This window comes from Falco biarmicus, chromosome 1 (genome assembly GCF_023638135.1).
Source record: "Falco biarmicus isolate bFalBia1 chromosome 1, bFalBia1.pri, whole genome shotgun sequence".
Taxonomy (NCBI): Eukaryota; Metazoa; Chordata; class Aves; order Falconiformes; family Falconidae; genus Falco; species Falco biarmicus.
The window spans coordinates 104,125,987-104,143,438 of NC_079288.1; the positions used below are offsets into that span (position 1 = coordinate 104,125,987).

The 17,452-nt window shown below is 45.1% G+C and overlaps 1 protein-coding gene across 1 annotated transcript in view; it reads left to right on the plus strand.

The window, feature by feature from the left end:
- The window catches only part of ALPK1 (alpha kinase 1), a 51,377-nt gene that overhangs the window by 10,691 nt on the left and 23,234 nt on the right, over positions 1–17,452 (plus strand). The window contains exons 2-3 of the mRNA XM_056326536.1: positions 6,824–7,056; positions 11,823–11,977. Coding sequence (XP_056182511.1) covers positions 6,936–7,056; positions 11,823–11,977 — 276 coding nt within the window. The 5' untranslated portion in view covers positions 6,824–6,935. The remainder of the gene's footprint in view (positions 1–6,823; positions 7,057–11,822; positions 11,978–17,452) is intronic.

Sequence of the window (17,452 nt, forward strand, 5' to 3'; positions counted from 1 at the left end):
TGCCAAGTCTGAAAATAAAGTTTAACCTGTTATTTTTGACACATCTAATGGGGAGGACTCCAGAAGCTTTATGTGCAAATCCACAGGAGGGAGAGCAGCTGAAGATGCTGTGCGATGTGCATGTTCCCTGTTACCTACTGAAGAAACAAATGCCAGCTTCAATGTTCGTTCACTTTTCTAGGGACAGTCTTTTGCAAATTTTTCAGTCTCCCTGCAGAAGGCAAGGGGACACAAAATACCATAACAGGGAGTGAAGATGACACCATAACTCAATCAGCTTCAGGAGGTGGTTGCAGCTAGAATAGGTCCAGCACTACCTCTGTGTTTCACCCCTGTCCTCCTTGTTTGTCAGGAGACTACACCATCTTAAAGAGCCCCCCTAAAAATCAGTCTGGCTTCGTTGACCTTAGTGAAGCCATGTGTAGATAGGCCACAGTGCAGCATGAGAGTTCTTTATTAGAACAAGAAAACTGGATTTCACAGAGTCGGAGGCAAGGGTTCCTACCTCAGCATACACAAAAAATGCTGACCCACCACATGGTGTTGGCGTGGCTAAAGTGTATGGGAAAGCCTGTTGAATTAGGCTGGAGGGAAAATCTAGAACTGCAAGTGGTGCAGATACTTGAATTGAAAAATAGCTGTTAAAAAAGAAATGCTTTTAAGTACTTTGGTTATTAAAGTTGCTTGTAAGAGCAGGTGCTGAAAAGTAGCACACAAAGATTGATCAGGATGTGCCAACAAGATTACAAGGGGGTTTCAGTGTTGGGCACCTCTGCTTTTTGAGGCCCAGTGTAGTTTGAGAGTTTCCTTTCATTTATACCAGCTCTGCTCAGAGGGATCCTCCTCCCTTTTCCTCCTTCCTTTTCCCTAGTTTGTCAGGCTGGTGGATTTTACTGTGGCAAACACGTTCAAATGTTACAGGCATGAAAGTCAGTATCATTTGCCTGGGTTCATAATGACCGGAGTGGTTTGGGATTAGGAGGGAGGAGAGCAAGGCATCGAAATGAAAACAGGGCCCAGATTCTAAGTTCCAGTGTAGCACTTAAAATAATTAAAATGTTTATTTGAAAGTCAAAACAGCCTCAGTCATAAATAACTATCCATTCCTTGATTGATTGTGTCGAGTCCCAACTGAGAGCTCTGGGAATAAGGTTTATTTGCTCCCTGTTGGGATTAATCCATAAATGTAGTCTCCACATGGAACTCATCAGGTCTTTGCTTCCTCTTCATTAGTCTCCCTGGAACTGGAGGGTAGCTTGAATAAGATGAAAATTAGGATAATATATTTTCAGAGAGAAAAGGTCTGGTGATCTCTAATTTGTGTTTCAGGACCATAATGCTGTGGAAAATTTCACAAATGATGTTCTCTGAGAAACCAATGCTTGTTATGCTTGCCATATTTGAAGTTTGAATGCAGCCATTACATCTTCTTTTTCTAAAAGCCTCCAAAGCTAATTGCAATCTTAAACTAGCTAGATTGACTCCCAGGCTTCCTTCTATCCACAGTAGAACTTACAATTCCTTTCTCTTGACAGATCTTTTGGTCTGCTAGCCCAAGGGCTCTGAAATGTCACAGTATGGCCCATTTCTTATTAAAGAGATCATTTCACTGTAGCCCACCCAATTCCTCCCTCCCTCCCTCCCACTTGTTCTGAACCCCAACCCTGACTAGAAAGCAACCACAAAAATATATTTTCTCATCCCCTGAGACCTCTGTACATTTTTTTTCATCATATTTGATGCAAGAAGTTATTTTAATCCAGGCTCCAACCAGAAATGGTACAGATAGTTTTTCATCATTTCTGTTTTAAAGTATCTGATGATTACATCAACCATAAAAAACCTACTCTGTGTCCAAAGCTGGTGTAAAGGAGCTTTCCTGTCACTAAAAAATGCTTGTCTTCAATCTGATGCAAAATTGGTTTTATTATGTTTTGAAAGTGGTAGCTACAGCATTTGTTTGTGTGCCCTTAGAAAGCATTTTTGCCTAGATTGTTTTGCAGCATATCAAGCTGCAATTTTTATCACTTCAAAACTGTAGTCTCCTTAAAGTACCATTTGTTAGGATTTTACGGTACTTTAAGCAAGCTAATTAGCAAGCATTAAGAGGGTTCTAAAGGCCTCTAGAAGTTTTTGCTAGTTCTGCTGTTTGGCTTTAGTCTCAGGTCCTGCATTTGCCCCAGGTCCGTAAGCTGTGTGCTTGGTTATTTTCACATCCCAGCTGTCATTCAGTGCTACAGCTGTCACAAAACACAACTTAGAAAGTGGCATCTGTGTAAAGGATGCTGCTATAGTTTAAAGCTCTTTGGTGCATTTTAAGCTGATTTTATGATGCGAGTCATTGTCCCTAGTGATGGGTCTCAAAAGGCTACCTTCCTTCTGAGTGCTAATGTACAGTTTATTGCACTTTTCTGTATGGTTCCAGCACTTTGTTGCTGCTGCTGTTGTAAATCATTATTTATTACTTTAGGTGTCCTTGCTGTTTATTCAGTTCTTTGGAAAAATGTACTTGAAGAAAAAATTATTGCTTGCTGACATTCATATATCACTGTTACAGATCTGGCAGTTTCCCGGTGAGTTAAATCTTTACAATCCTAGGAAGCCAAGTGCTGTACTTCTACACTAATTTAAGCTACCCCACTAAGCCCCGTCAGTTCTTTGTGAAACTGGCAGTCTGTGTGGCTCACAAAGCCACGGGGCCCTCCTGCTTACAGTAAAGACCCAATGTGATCTTCCAGTCTGTAGCACTGCAGCCTTCCAGCCTTTCCATGAGCTGGGTTAAAAGACTATTTTTGGGCTCTGGACTGCAACATAGATAAGTTGGAACATGTCTGTAAGCTCCCTTGGGTGCTTTCAATGCCATGTTATTTTTTGTAAAGGCAAGTATCTCAGCACTTGTTTGCTTTAGAGCATCTTCATAGAAAATTGTATTTGTGAGCACATCTTTACCAGGGCTGTGAGGTGGCAGTAGAACACAGGCTTCTTCCAACATGGATCTGCGTGCTCGTGAAGCAGTCTCCTCCACTCAGTCGGACTAATGTTTGCAGTGAATCTGAGATATGTGTGTATGTGCTCAGTGGTTACCGGAGAGGACTCCCTAGAAAACGAGATTTTTAAGAAATCAATTACACAAAGGAATGAGTCAGGGCCAGATGGCAGGGATGCTCCATCCCAACCTGGGAGGTACTCATGGGATGGCCGCACACTCATTCCCACAGGGCTGGGTAATCAGATAAATCAATTAGCAGATGTCAGTGCAGTTAACAGAGCAAGCAACACTACCATAGGTGTGTTACTGTGGTTATAACAGTGGGGGCTGCTTTTCTTTTCCTCAATGGATAACCAGCAATGGGATCAGCTTTTCTAGACCTGGCAGGGTAGGAGGAGAGGACTCTGCTTTTCCTGAGAGTCTGCTTTCTGGGTGTTGTCACCAGGTTCAGATGTCTGTCCTTGCTGATCCAAGGTCTTAGGGAGAGGGGACTTCTTTGAACTAGGATGTGGACTAGGACCTTGTACTGCAATTACAGTACACCTATCAGTATGGTGGCCTTCTTCTGGAATGATCTTTGTCATTGACAGATAGTTCAGCTGTATCTCCTGGGAGGACCTGGACTATGCTGTAGCTGTGTCTCCAACCCTGTCTCTGGCCCCATCTCTTTTTACTCCTGATGGAAGCCCCTAAACGGGCCCTGTGCCTGGTCCATCCCTTTGCCATGCGGGGGGTGATCCCAGCACCCCATTACAAGCACCCAGCTACATTCACGTGGCTCAAACCCTGTGGAGCGATGCCCTCTGTGGTGTGGTCCTGCTCGCTCTTACTTGGAGCTTACATAGACTTGGAGCTTACATAGATGGAGAACCCTTTCTGGGTTTTCCTTCTGCTTTGTTTCTCAATGTCCTGTACCAGGGTGGGGGGAAGAATGCTAGGAGAGGTCTTCAGCTATAAATTCCGCATTTGTGGTTTTCTTTTAACTTTGCCATGCTTAGGAGTTATGTTCTTGGACTGTGTTGAGACCTGCATGTACACCTGTTTTCTGGAAGCAGCTCTAAATACTCTCAGAGGAAGGCATTTGTAATACAAAAGTGATTGGAGAAAAGGAAGGTAGAAATACCGACTTGGGCAGAGATATGAAGGGGAGGAAAAACAGCAGAAATGCTACCTCAGTGTTGGGGGGATGGGAACTGAACCTGAGTGCAGACTTTAACCTGCTCTCCTTAGAAGAACCCTGACCTGTATTGTATATTTTATTTGATTGTTCTTCCTGGTGAGTTAATGTTTTAACAGTTGGTAGGCTGAGAGTTGTAACCACAGCAATGAAACCTGTGCTGTTCCTCAGAGCACTTTGTCACTATATGGGCTTCTTATTTATTCATATGGTGGACATCTCACAGGCCCTGACAAAGTTGACTTCACAGCACCTCAGGTTTCTAGCTGTCCATTGGGAGGCCCAGACAAAAGGCCCAATCTCAGATGGCATTTCTGTTGCTCTCTCATGTGTCTGACAAGGAGAAATGAGGCACGGCATACATGACTTAGCGTTGCCAGGACATCAACAGCAGACCTAAGAACTGAAGCTAGCTCCTCTGTATCTCAGTCTGGTGCTGTACTCTAGAGACTCCCTACATAGGGAGTTGGACTTGATGATCCGTAGGGGGTCCCTTCCAGCTCAAGATATTTTATGATTCTATTCTGGGATTCCAGTTCTTAACAGAGGATGGTTTGTACCCTCCAGAACATGAAGGCTACAATCTGCTTTTGCATCTAATTGAATACTGTGCCAGGACCTTTTTGTGCTGCGCTTCGGAGTGCATCTGGAGTAGAAGGAAGCCCTGCCAAGGTGCTCCATGGTGTGGATTGCAGAGAAAGAATTGACACCAGCAAAACACCACTGCAGTGACAAATCCTAAGCCTCAGATGCTAGGAAATGTTGAGCATTTAACAGTGTTAGTCTAGCTGATCTTTTGCTTGTCCACCCTGCTCTCCAGTTGCTCTTTATGTGCCTGTGCTCCTGCCCTCAGTCTCCCCGTTATGGCTGCTTTTTAAATTTCTTCTTTCTCTGATATTTGTCTGCAGAGTCAGTCACGGCCCTACTGACGAGCTCCTGCCTCCAGGCTCTTCACTGATGAATCCCATCTTTTGCCCTGCTCCACCTGCCCTTCCATGGCAGGCTCTCTGATCCTCTCTGCTTTCGCATGAGTGCATCTCTTTTGCCCTCTGCTTTTCAATCTGGCAGCTTGCTCTTACTTGGTGCCATTGAGAACACAGGCTGTCTGCCACCAGCTCTGGGATCCAATGATCCCAGAGCTGCAACAGAAAGGAAAAAGACTGTTTGGAAGTTTAGCTGCTGAAACGTAAGCCATTTCTAACAGAGAAAACTGTGTCTGTATATGTGTTCCTTTGTACTTCCCTTCCTATTTCATAGCCTTACTGTTTCCCCAATTTTAGAAATGTTTTCACAGAAGCTGTGTTTCTGACTACGTTGCTTCAAACTGTGGGGGTAGTTTTCTAAGTGAGACCATCACCAAACTGGTGGAAAAAACCTCCATTGTTTATTTTGTGCCTCATTTTTGAAAGCTGCTTGACTGTTTTGGCAGATGCTGAGACGGATACCTGGGATGGAAACTGTAGGTTTTTTTCCTGCATTGCCTTTGGCAATGTCCTAAGCACCTGAAGGACTTGCAGTGGAAAAAGTATGGCAGGCCAGACACCTGGATGAATGTAGAGAGCTAGCCTTGGATAGAAGCAGTCCAAGCAGACGATGGCAGACTTCTGCTACTAGGGACTTTCCCCAGAATTACTGCAGTAACTAGAATGGGTTTGGTGTTAGTACCTCACACATCATGTGCAAGTTGCTCTACAGTGTATGCAGAGCCTGTGCCTGGCTACTGCCTGCTGACCTCCTCAGTCCTGAGCTGCGGGTGTTCGTGGGTGACCCTGCCCCAAAGGGTGCTCAGCAGCACCCAGGCAATGCCGGTGTCAGCAGGGCTTCCCGAGGGTGGGGGCATGAGGTGGGCAGCCTGGGGAGGCGGAGGGACGATGTTGATGCGGGAGGTGGGAAGGAGAGGTTATCAGGTTTGGAAAGGCTCCTGAGAGCTGATCTGATTGTGGGAGACCTGGCTGTGACAAAAAAAAACCCACACTTGTGTATGTTTGGTAAGATGGTCGAAAGCCCCAGACCCTTCTGTCTGTCACAGAGCTGGTGAAGCTGTCATCAGCTCCAGTGCTCGTCCTGTGGGCCTGTGGCTTTGTGAGGTGAGCTCCTGCTGCATGCTGCAGCATCAGTAAAAAGACTTTTCATTCGGGTGGGTTCCTTCAAAGACCATTTTTGCTCCACTATCTCAACCAAACCGTGGTAGGATGCCGTATTATTGTGGCACGAGTGGGGCTAGTAGTGTGAAAGGAGGTGAAAGTAATGTGCTCCCTTGCCCCGGGGTAAAAGACCCTGTGGTCTGGTAAATGCATGCAGCATCCTCCATGAGTTCAGAGCATGCACGGCTCTGCCATTCAGTCCTGGCTAACAGTGTGCGACAGCCTGAGCCTCCAAGGTGCAGGGGGCTTCTGCCCAGCCTGGTTAGTCACTTTCCTGCTTGGGGTTTCACAGCTCCATTGAAGAGCCCATCCTTTCTCTCTGGTACCTCAGAGATGCTCGCCTCACACAGTTTGTCACTGAGACCCTGCAGTAATTTCACACACTCCTCTAATAAAGTCCTCCGAGGCTGTCATGTATTTTCATGTATTTCCCCTATTATTTCTCCCTGCTTGAGCCTTTCAGATAATTGATGATACTTTAGTTAATCATTTTCCCCCTCCTTTGTTCACCAGGTACCTCAGCCTTGAAGGGATCCTTTTCATTTAGAATCCGTGTCTTCTCTTAAGTAATTGATCACTGTGCACCCGGGGACACCCAATTCACAGCCGAGTGGGATCAGCCTTCATGAATAACCAAAATGCCGTGGCCATGCTGCTGCAGGAGTGCAAGGGAGCTCTGGACGCGCTCCTGTCGGCAAAGGCTGACGCGGGCGAGGAAGTCGAGCGAGAATACCGGAGGTGCCAAGGTGAGGTCCCCAGGAGAGGCAGCAGGACCACGGCAGCAGCCACCGGTCCTCAGCCCTGCCCTATTTTTCTTCTCCCGGCAGATGAGTGTTTAAGAGATGCCTGGATTTCGAGGCCATGAATGGGATGTGGGCTACAGGCAGGCAGGGAAAGAAGTCCACTTTGTTGCAGTGAATTGCTGTCAGTTCTAATTTTAGGCTTCAGTAAACATGAGGCTGTAAGGAACAGTTTAGTTTGGGAAGAACAATGCCCAAAAGTTTGCTGATGCACATAAATTTCAGTTATTAAAAAAAAAAAAGAAAGGAAAAAAAGGATGCAACTTCTGAATAAGGGCACATATTTCCTTTCCTTTCATAGGAACTGGGGGAGGGCCTTTTCTGTTTGTCAGCTTCTCCTAATATATTAAAGAGCTCATTGCCTGAATCTTTATCTTGTAAAATGTGTGTGACCTCTATAAGTGGTGTCCAAAGGAAAAAAAAAACCTTGCAATATCCCTCCTGAAAGGAAAATCTATGCTGGCTAATGGCTGGAATAAATAACCGGGAAAGGAAGCAGTAGTTAGCGAGAGCTGTAATAGAAAGGTTCTTCATTTGTTTTAATGCTAGCATTACCTGCTGGAAACCAGCATTTATTTTGGTATTGTCATGGTGCTTTGAGAGTGGTTTGTAAAAAAAAATATTATTCCTTAATTCCAGTGGAAATCCAGTTCATGTCAATCATGAAAGGATAAATAGAATTGGTTTAGTTTTCTCTAGATTCAGACTTTGAGGGCTACATAACTTCATTGCCACAGCCTTTCTATTCATGAAATAAACACTGCATTTGAATTGCTGAACTTGTTCAAATTACATCTTTTCTGTACAGGATAGGGAGTTATGTACTTCTTTCTGCCACACAGAAAAATAACTTCAGCAAGTACAGAAGAATATAGTAAAGGATGAAGGTGAAATTTCTAGAGGGAAGAACAAAGGCATTAGCAAAAAACTACGAAAAAATCTGTTTATGTACAGGTTTTCCTTTGCGTGACACATCTGCAGTACTGTCCGTTTTCCAGTTTAGTGTTAATAATGTTTAGTTTTGCTTTGCATGAATGACTCGGCCATAATGTTAATTTGATCTTTAAAATCCTTTGTTTGTCTCGGAGCACAGAGCCGTTGAGAATATGTTTTTCCAACCATCCTTGTTCTTGCTGGGAGGTCAGCTGCCTTTTTCTGAAGCACCTAAGTCTGTTTGCGGTGGAGGGTGGTGTATAGGTTTCTGTTATGGATACTGGAAGATTTTTCTCTTCTTTTTTTGTTTTCAACAAAGGGTACTTTGTTTCCTCATCACAAATTCTTTTAAGTTTTATTATGGCTCCTTAGAATAGGCTCTTGAACTCCTAATCAGGTAGTGCTTTTTTCCCCTCATCCTCCTCCCTCCTTTTCTCCTATTAAATACCACAGAGTATGAGAAATAATCAGTTTAGTTCCAGATAAGGTAAATCAGTGGCCTTATAATCACTCAATTAGACATGGTCCTTCAGGTAAACTGCTTTAGGAAATGAACGATCAGAGCCTGAAGTGATGCTCAGACTTTTCCGAGGACCGTGTTCCCATCAGCTGAAAGAAAAATACCCAGCAGCAGGGTGGTGACAGCAACATTAATAACTGCTGGGGCTCTCTACCCAGGGATGGCAGGGCCTCGCAGGTCGGCAGCTCTCTGCTTCGGGGAGACCCTCCCAGCACAGAGGTGGAGGGGGTTTCTTCGCCCCCCTCTCCTCCTTTGTTTGCCCCAGCTTTCTCAGACCAGGCGCAGGAGGAACTGAAAGTCAAATATGTATAAATGGTGGGGAGAGGAGGAGGAGTGCTTCTTTATCTCGCTTTAATAGAGGGGCTAGAATGGGTGTTAGATGGGTCTGGATTGGTTTTTTATTTCTTTTTAGGCTAGAAATCATTCCAATCAACTTCTGTGCCAGTTCAACCTTCATTAATTAATGAATTTATATTGCCTGTGGTGAGAACAGTTACCTTACAAGCTCTCTGTTACAACTCTTGTCCTGGGAGTTGGATTTTAGCTGAAAACCGCACGACTGTTCATAGGAGCTCCCCAACTGTTTAGTGTGGTTCTAGTGGATATTCTTGCAATACAACATCATTTTATTGTCATTATCACACTAACTGTGTTTGTTTCCATGCGGTGACAACTAGACATCACAGCAAGGCTCAAAGTGGTATCCTGCTAGGTTTGCACAAATATCCGATGCCAAAGATGACTGAAGGCTCCTAGATTGCCCAACCCTTCTGAAGATGTTGCCCTGGTTTCCTTTTCTAACCAGCTTTGTGGCAGTGACCACTGAAGATGCCTCTTTAAAAATCAAAGTTCAATATTAAATAATTTGGATGTATTCTTTATTCTATAGTGCATCAAGTAGAAGGGGCATTAATGTTATTTAAGGATAACATGGAAACAGGAACAAGAGGACAGCAGTAATACTTTTATGCTTTAGCAAGAATACCAATGTCTATGTTATCTCACTGGTTATTTTCATAGTTGCTGTCACTACTATTTTTCCTGTTTTAGTGTTATATAAGTAAGTGTGACTTCATGTGGAAAAGACAGAAGATGAAGGTAGAGAAAGAGACAGAAAGGCTGTCTGTGTAAGCATCCTGTTTCTCTAGATCCCTCCCCAAAACGTCAGTCCTGTGGGATCATATGGGGAAACATGTACTTGCTCTGACTGCCTTCAGGCTCCCCATCTTCCTTTGGAAAAGATTTTGGGAAGCTCAGTCTTCCTCGGTCTACACAGGGGCATGAATCCCTCTGTCCATCATTTTGTCCCCCTCATGTTGAGGTGGGTGTCCCTGCTGCTGTGCTGATTTTGCAGTAAAAGGTGTGAGGGTGGGAGCGTGACCTCCTCTCCCCTCCAGCTCTGCCACCTGGCCACCTTGCAACAACACAGAGAGCTGAGCCCCTCCAGACACAGCTTCAGAAGGACTGGGAAACGTGGCTGTGTGTGAAACTGGGATGTGTAATGGGAACGTGTGTCCAGAGCTGCAGCAACAAGTGAGAAAATGTGGGTTGGAAAAAGTGGTATCTTTTTAGAGGTGACCTTTTGGCAAAAGGGCCCTACGTGTCCAACTTTCCACTTTTTCCTAGAAAAAAAATACCAGTAAATGCACTGTAATATGAGCATGAAATAGACTTTTTATGTAGTGCATGTTCTACAGTCATCCATAAAGGACTTATTAAAAAATATGTAGTAATACATTATTGCATTGCCTTGTTAAAGCAATGATGGTCCATTTCTGAGCAGGGCTTTTTCTGGGGATTAATGACCAGAAGGGGCTAGATCTGCAGCTGATGATCACCATTAACCCCATCTGGTCAATAATCCTTGTTAATCCACTTTTATTGGCCAGAGAGTCTGTCCAGCCAAGTGGTTAGCACAGCACAGCACACTCAGGCTGCAGCTTCATCCCTGCTTCAAGGAAAATTAAAATGTGGGCTGCAGCTGAAAGGAAGGGACAAATCCAAGCCCAGATCTCTAGCTGAGTGCTCCTACTAGCAGTTGCATCCTTAGTCGGTTCAGGTTGGAGACCTAACTGAAGCTGATGGTTATGTGGGAGGCGAAGGGCTGGCCCGGGGAGGGAGCAGGGCACGGGCCAAACTGTGCTCTTGCCTTGCAAGCTCTGGCACATTGCTGGAGGTTCAGGGGCCAGGTGTGGGAGATGGGAGTACTTTGCCCTCATTAAAAAAAATAAAATCTGTCTTTTGACTCCTTTGTGCTTGGCCTTTCCAGCTGGGAGGGAAGCTGTACTTTGGGTAGGATTTGGAAACCCTTGGGTGAAAGGTGTGAGGACTGGGGTTCCCATACGGCTCTGTACTGGCTGTGCCTGAGTAGGACCCATGCCTGGATGAAGGGCATCTTCTCCTCCTAGCTTATTTTTTAACTTCTGTTGCAAACTGCAAGAGAAGTACAAGAGCTCAGGCCAGCTCCTCAACTAGTGTGAATTACTTGGCTAAGCTGGCTTCAAAGAAGATGCATCAGCTTTGAACAGGGAATCTCATAGCCAGGCTTCAGCTGCTTTCTGCCACGCATCCATGGGCACTGCCATGTTAATAGCAGTTCCCAGGCACGTGGCTTAAACCATTTTGCCTTGCTATAGCAGTGAGCTCTCTTGTGTTGAGAGAAAGTGTCCTGTAGTCTACAGCTACTGCTCTGAGAGCATGTTGAGTAACTCAAGCCAACAACCTTTTTTTTACTGAATTATCTGTCAAATAATTATTCTCAAGAGCATATGCTGGTTATTCATTATATACCTTTAGATCTTTGTCTAATTGCTTTATGTAGTCTGGGTTTATCTCCCTGTTTGAATGTGGCTTTTTGGGCTGGCTCTGCCACCGTCAACAGCAAGCTCTCAGTAAGAGGGACAGGTCTTCTGTGCCGTTGGCCCCATTTGCTCTGCCAGGAGCCCTCTCCTCAATCAGGGAACAGATTTCCTCCTGTCTCTTGAGTAGCTCTTCACGCCCAGCCAGCCACCAGCTGGTATGACTTCCTGCTAAAAGCCTTTTTAATGGCTGATAGCTCCCATTTACCTGGAGGGCAGAGCAGTCAAGGGTAACAGATGACAGGCAAGCCTGAGGCTGGTGGCAAGAGCTAAGAGCTGGTAACAACTGGGAGAAGGTCTGTGAGGGAGGGGAGGTATGCTTTTTGCAGAGTATGTGCTCTGTTGTAAGTGTTGCGGCTGAACCCACTGCAATATCTTTACCTGCTCTTTGACCTTTTCAGCTTTGCTTCCTGAGGACTTGAGGACCCTTCTGGAGGAGGCAAAGGAAATGAAGTGGCCCTTTGTGCCAGAGAAGTGGCAATACAAACAAGACCTCAGCCCAGAAGACAAAACAAACCTGCAAGATATGATCAGCGCGAGGCTCCCTGATTTGCTGGTATGAACTACAACACACCTGTTGCATAAAACATCCCACTGAGGTGTTGAGGGTATGCAGAACCCTGGCAGGTAGTATCACCTGTGGGTTCAGGGGCTGGTTTTTTCTGCCTGGTGGCAGCAGCAGGTGAGGAACTGCTTGGCAAGCAGAGGTGAGCGGGTCCGTGTTGGGATGGGGTCGCTCACAAAGGCCAAAGGGCCAAAGTAGAGATGTGACTTCTATTTGTTGCAGTCCTCAGACGAGAGGGACCCAGAAGCTACACATAGTTTCCAGTTTTTTTTCATTACAGTTGCTATGAAGCAACATGTGTGAATCAGTTTCCTTCTCCTTGTGAGACAGCTCATTTCCATGTCACCACTGCATCTTCCAAGGGAAGGAAAGTCCTGCCCTCTGCTGTCACTGCAACCAAGCTAAGGTTGTGAGATCAGTGGGAGCTCTGCCTCGGTGTTAGGCTTCTGGTCTGTCTGTTGGCTGTGCAGCTCGTGACGATGGGTGTGCCACACCATGCAAGGCTCTTTATTTGAGGTCTTGCTGGTACCTGCAGCTTTATGTGCTCTCCCAGCGCAGGGAAGATAAAATGGATTCAAGCGATAACATCTTGAGTGTGTCCAGGCGTTTGGCTGCTGCTGTGCAAGGAATAAAAGTGCCTAGATAGTAATCACAGAGACATCGCAGAGCAGAGGGCACTGCCTCTGCCTTGTCTAGACGTGACCCCAGAAGGTAAATAGGGATTGTCGGTGCACTGAGCACCTTGGAGAACAACCTTATTCATTGAAACATGCAGCGATGACTGCGACTGCATTTACATTGTTTCTGCTCACTGTCGTGCTCAGCCTGTGCTAGTCTGGGCACATGCTTTGTCCGTTCCTCTGCTTTCACAGGGCAGTTCTGTTTCTGTTTCCACTAAGGTAACGTTTACCTCTTCCCTGAAGAACTGGAATTATAAAAAACTAAAATGCCAAATGTTTACATAACATTAAAAAAAAACACCATGAATTTGAAAAGACTGCTGTGCCTTGTTTAATTCAGCACTACTAGGAGGCAATGAGGATTATTCACTTTAGTAGGGCTTGCACAATTCATCACCTACTTTTCTTTTTTCAAGAAAATTACTTTACAGGATCCCTTTGAGGACCAAAGCTGGCCAAAACCTAGGCAGGAAAGGCAAGAACTTAATGTGACTTCTCCTGTGAGTAAAGGATACTTGGCTGTGTGAGGAGTTGCAGGATCCAATAGGTGCTTGGGGATCCCATCATGTAAGGTGATGAATTTGAGTGTAAAGATTAGAAAACAGCAAGAAATACGGTTGCTTTTTGATTTTCTCAGAGGTGTGTCAGACATGACTTGTAGCAAATAGAGGACTGCCTTTTCAACAGTAAAGGTAACATCTAGGCTAGTTATCCCTTTGGCAGGGCAGACAGAAAGTAAGGATGTGGTTTGTGAGGTTTTGGGTGTTTTTTTTTTACTTGCTGTAGTGCATGTCTGAAGCCAACACAGTCCTATTCCTCACGGGAAGGGGCAGTCTGGCCTGAAAATCTAGGGTTTGGGGCAGGGAGGTCTGGCCCTGCTGAAAACCTAGCTGCAAAACTGCTGTTAACTCCAGGGTGGCCAAGAGATTTCACCTGCTTCAGAGAGAACCCTGCCCAAATAAAGCCAGCAAGTTTTGTTTGAGGAGGACAATTACATTGAAGAGCACTGAGCAATGAGAAGCTCAGAAAAGCCAACTGCAGGGCTGGGAGGTGTCAGCCGCAGCATCCCTTCGCCAGCATCCCACATTGCAGGGATCCTCATTTTCCTTGGGGAGGACAGGGAGTGGCTGCTTCTTGGGTATTTATTTTCTTTTTCTCTTTGGTGTGTGTGGCCTTAGACAGAAATTTATGGCAGAGGTTGACCTCCTTTACAATCCCCACACAGCTCTCTAACTTTGGAGCATTTGTCTGCTCTCTCTCAGGATAAACACCTGCAGTAAACTCCCTGAGAGACCTGGCTAGATGGGAGATTAATGTGGCTGTAATAGTGGAGCAGTGTTTGCAGCATTATGCCCTCTCCCCAGGTAGATGGATCTTTTCTGAGATGATACCAATTATTTATTGCTGAAACATCTGTTGATAACTGCAGCTGCCCTTGTTAAACAAAGCATATCATGGGGTCATAGACTATAGGGACCTAAAATCCTACTGCATGCTAGTTTTAGACTATTCACCAACACCCCCTGAAGTCCATTGGTTACCGTTGTCTTCAATGTTTTATCCTGCAGTTGAAAATACTTTGTAAACGTTGTGCTGCCTTTCCCCATGTGCTTTGAAGTATTATTTCATCTTCATCGGTAATTTATATTCCAGTGCCATTGTACCATGGGAAAAAGGGAAAACCTTTTTTGTTTTCCATTTAATTGTAGATAGACTGACATTTTGACCTGTATTATTAGTATTAGTCAGGAAAAGGGATTTTTCCCCCCCCTTCATCCATTCCTTTCCCCTCCACCCCCACCCCTTTTTTTAAAAAATAAAATTTCAAGGCAGAGCAAAGGCTTCTTCAGTTCTTTGAATAAAAAGCTGGGGGGGAAATGAGGCTGAAGAGAAGTGATTACAGTGTGATGAGGAAAGATAAAAGTCTGAGCAACTTTTTTTTTTTTTTGGGGGGGGGGAGTGGGGGCATGAAGGACAGAAGGATAATTTAATTCCCTAGAGGAAGAAAAAAAATAAGTCTTTGTCAATTTATTGTTCAGGAAAACTTTTAAAATTTTTCATCTCTGTTTATTTTAATTTGCCATTCTTAGAATAAGCCCATAAACCCTAATTCATTACATTTAAAAAGTGCTTTAAGATCCATGAATGAGAGGCGCTTCATTACCATAACACACTGGTGGTGTTAGGAGGAGACAGAGCTGGCTACCAGGGCTCACCACGAGGATGTTTTACTCTGCGAGTAGGCTGAAAAGCTCCATAAGACCAGCACAGTGAGTAAGCGGATTAGGCTTTGGCTTCAAGAGTTTGCCTTAGTGTTGCGCTTTAAAAAGTGGGATACCCATTGCTGGTGGCTGCATGCTTGTTTGACACATCAAGAAGGCAAAGCCACCTGCACCTGCAGACTTTTAAAGTGCTCTTCTTTGCCTTTGCTGTGGGATGATTATTGCTTCTGCACACTGGCTGAAGGAGTAGGAAGGCATGGCAAAACCAGCTTGGTGGGGCAGGGGTTAGCGACGAGCCAGGCTTTCCTTGGCACACTCTCACTGCAGCATCAGTTCAATGGGAACCATGCTACTGCCAGAGCACGGCTCAGGACAGATTTTGGCGGTATATGCAAACTTTTCTATTACCACCCTGCCCCCCCCCCCCCCTCCTCCTTGCTCCACTATATGAAGTTACTGAACCTCCCTTGGGATTTAAAGGCAGCAAATTTACTGTAAACTTGAGGCAAACCGGCACTTCTGGTTTTACAAAATCTTTGCATCTTCTAGAAGATGGTTGGGGTTTTTTTGTTTGGGTTGGCTTTTTTTCTTTTCTCTGTTGGGGATTCCCCAACCAATACAAAGGCCAGCCCAGTTCAACAAGCTCAAAATTCTGTTTTCCATGTTTTCCTAAGAGGTTTTAAGAGAGCTTCCCTGCTAGCAAACCAAGCCATCCCGCAGCCCCCATCTCAGCCTAAATGCCCCTTTAGTGGGAAAGCCAACATCTGTATCCAAAGCAAGCACTGAGGTCTTTGTTTTTAACAAATCAAAGCAAAATCAGAATTGTAACAGCATCCTTGCTGACCAGCATAAATAAGGAGGGATTACTTTTTCTCTCTAAATACCACATGCGTTGTAGGGTTGGGACTGGGGCTGCAGATCCAAAAGGGAGGCTGCCAGGGGTTACTCTTCCTGCAGATCTTCGCTGTCCCAAGGGATGGAAATAGCCTTATGCTTGGTGACCAGCCAATAGAGGGCAACATGCCTGTATACACATAGGCTTTGATCCCACAAACTGTGTTGTAGGTTTTAGGTTTTGTTGAAGGACAACACTATGCGCACAAGTAGTTCTCTTGTGGGATGACTCATGCCATGTTAATATTTTTATTACTTTTTTGCAAGATTAGAGCCTGTTTGCAAACCTATCATAATGATGTGGGCCTTTACTTCATTTTTATTATACATATCAATAGTTCCTGCATCCAGGCTTAGGCGTTCAGCCACGGACCAGGATTGTACCTGGGATAGGTACAATGAGAATATGTGGGGAAAATCCCTCACGAGCAGGGCTAGGGCCAGTCTCTGCACCTGCTGTAGGGAACAGTGCAGGCTGACCCCATGCTCCTTGCTGTGGCTGGGGCAGCACAAATCCTGACTCTGCTGGTGCAGAATCTCATGAGAGTTAAAGGGAATATTGAAAAGAGTAGAAAATAAGGCCCAGCAGCCCTTTCCTGGGCCTTGGCTAATTACATGCTGATGGATTGCCATTAGGGAAACCATTCTGAGGAACATGCCCTAACTACCCTTAGGTGTGTGTGTGGCACTTAAGAGCTGGGAGCCTTTGAAAAAGAACTAAAGAGGGGGCTGAGGATTTAGTTTTCTCCTCCTTCTAACTGTTGATGTGGTAACAGGAGAATTAAAGCCCTAAATCGTAGCCCTGGGATCTTGGTTGTTCAGGCTGACCTTTTGCTACCTGCCTCATAAGAGCTCTTCTTGGGTGATCCCAGTGAAACAGAGAGTGACGTAAGGGAGAGCTGTGGCTGTGGGCTGATTTCAGCCTAGGAGGGAATCCGTGGCACCCCAGCCTCCCTTAGGCTGCACAATCCCAGACGCTTTGTAAGTGAGAAGTATCAAAGATCAGGTGCAGGCGGGAAAGCTTCAGCTGTCCAGGGTGGCCTCCCTGATGCTGCCAGCGTGCAATGCTGCAAAGCACTCAGTCTTCTGCTGCCCGTGTGGGAAAACTACAGCAGAGTTTATGTGCAGCACCAAATCAAAAATGGGAAGTCTGATCCTGAGTACCTGTAGGGCTGTTCAATTTGCTTATGGGTAGGATTTCCTCTTCTCAGACACAGCTTCATGGAGGAGTATTTCCTCCCTGGAAAAGATCTTAAATGTTGTATTACTGAGATTGCTGTGTTGTATTTTCATTCCAAATTAAACTACCTCTCAAATTAATTGAGGACACAGATTTAGGACAGAGACTGTTGGATTTTTGGCTGGCTATAATGCTCTTGATGCCACCTTCTTGGTGGGGTTCTGTCACTGGCACTTAGCTATTTTTAAGTATTAAAATATCCCCTTCAATATAGTATCTTGATGTACCACAGGGAATCACCACACTAGTTTATAAATAGTCTAGAGCTCGAGCACAGCAGAACAAATAAGGACTACAAAATTATTGTTGCACCTGTCCTTAGTAATAATTAAGAATAGGTACTCCTGCAGATGACTGTGGTCCTCCAGACCCCTGCTGCCTTGTCAGATATGAGGTCTACAGGAACTACCCCTCAAGGAGCTTCCTTAGC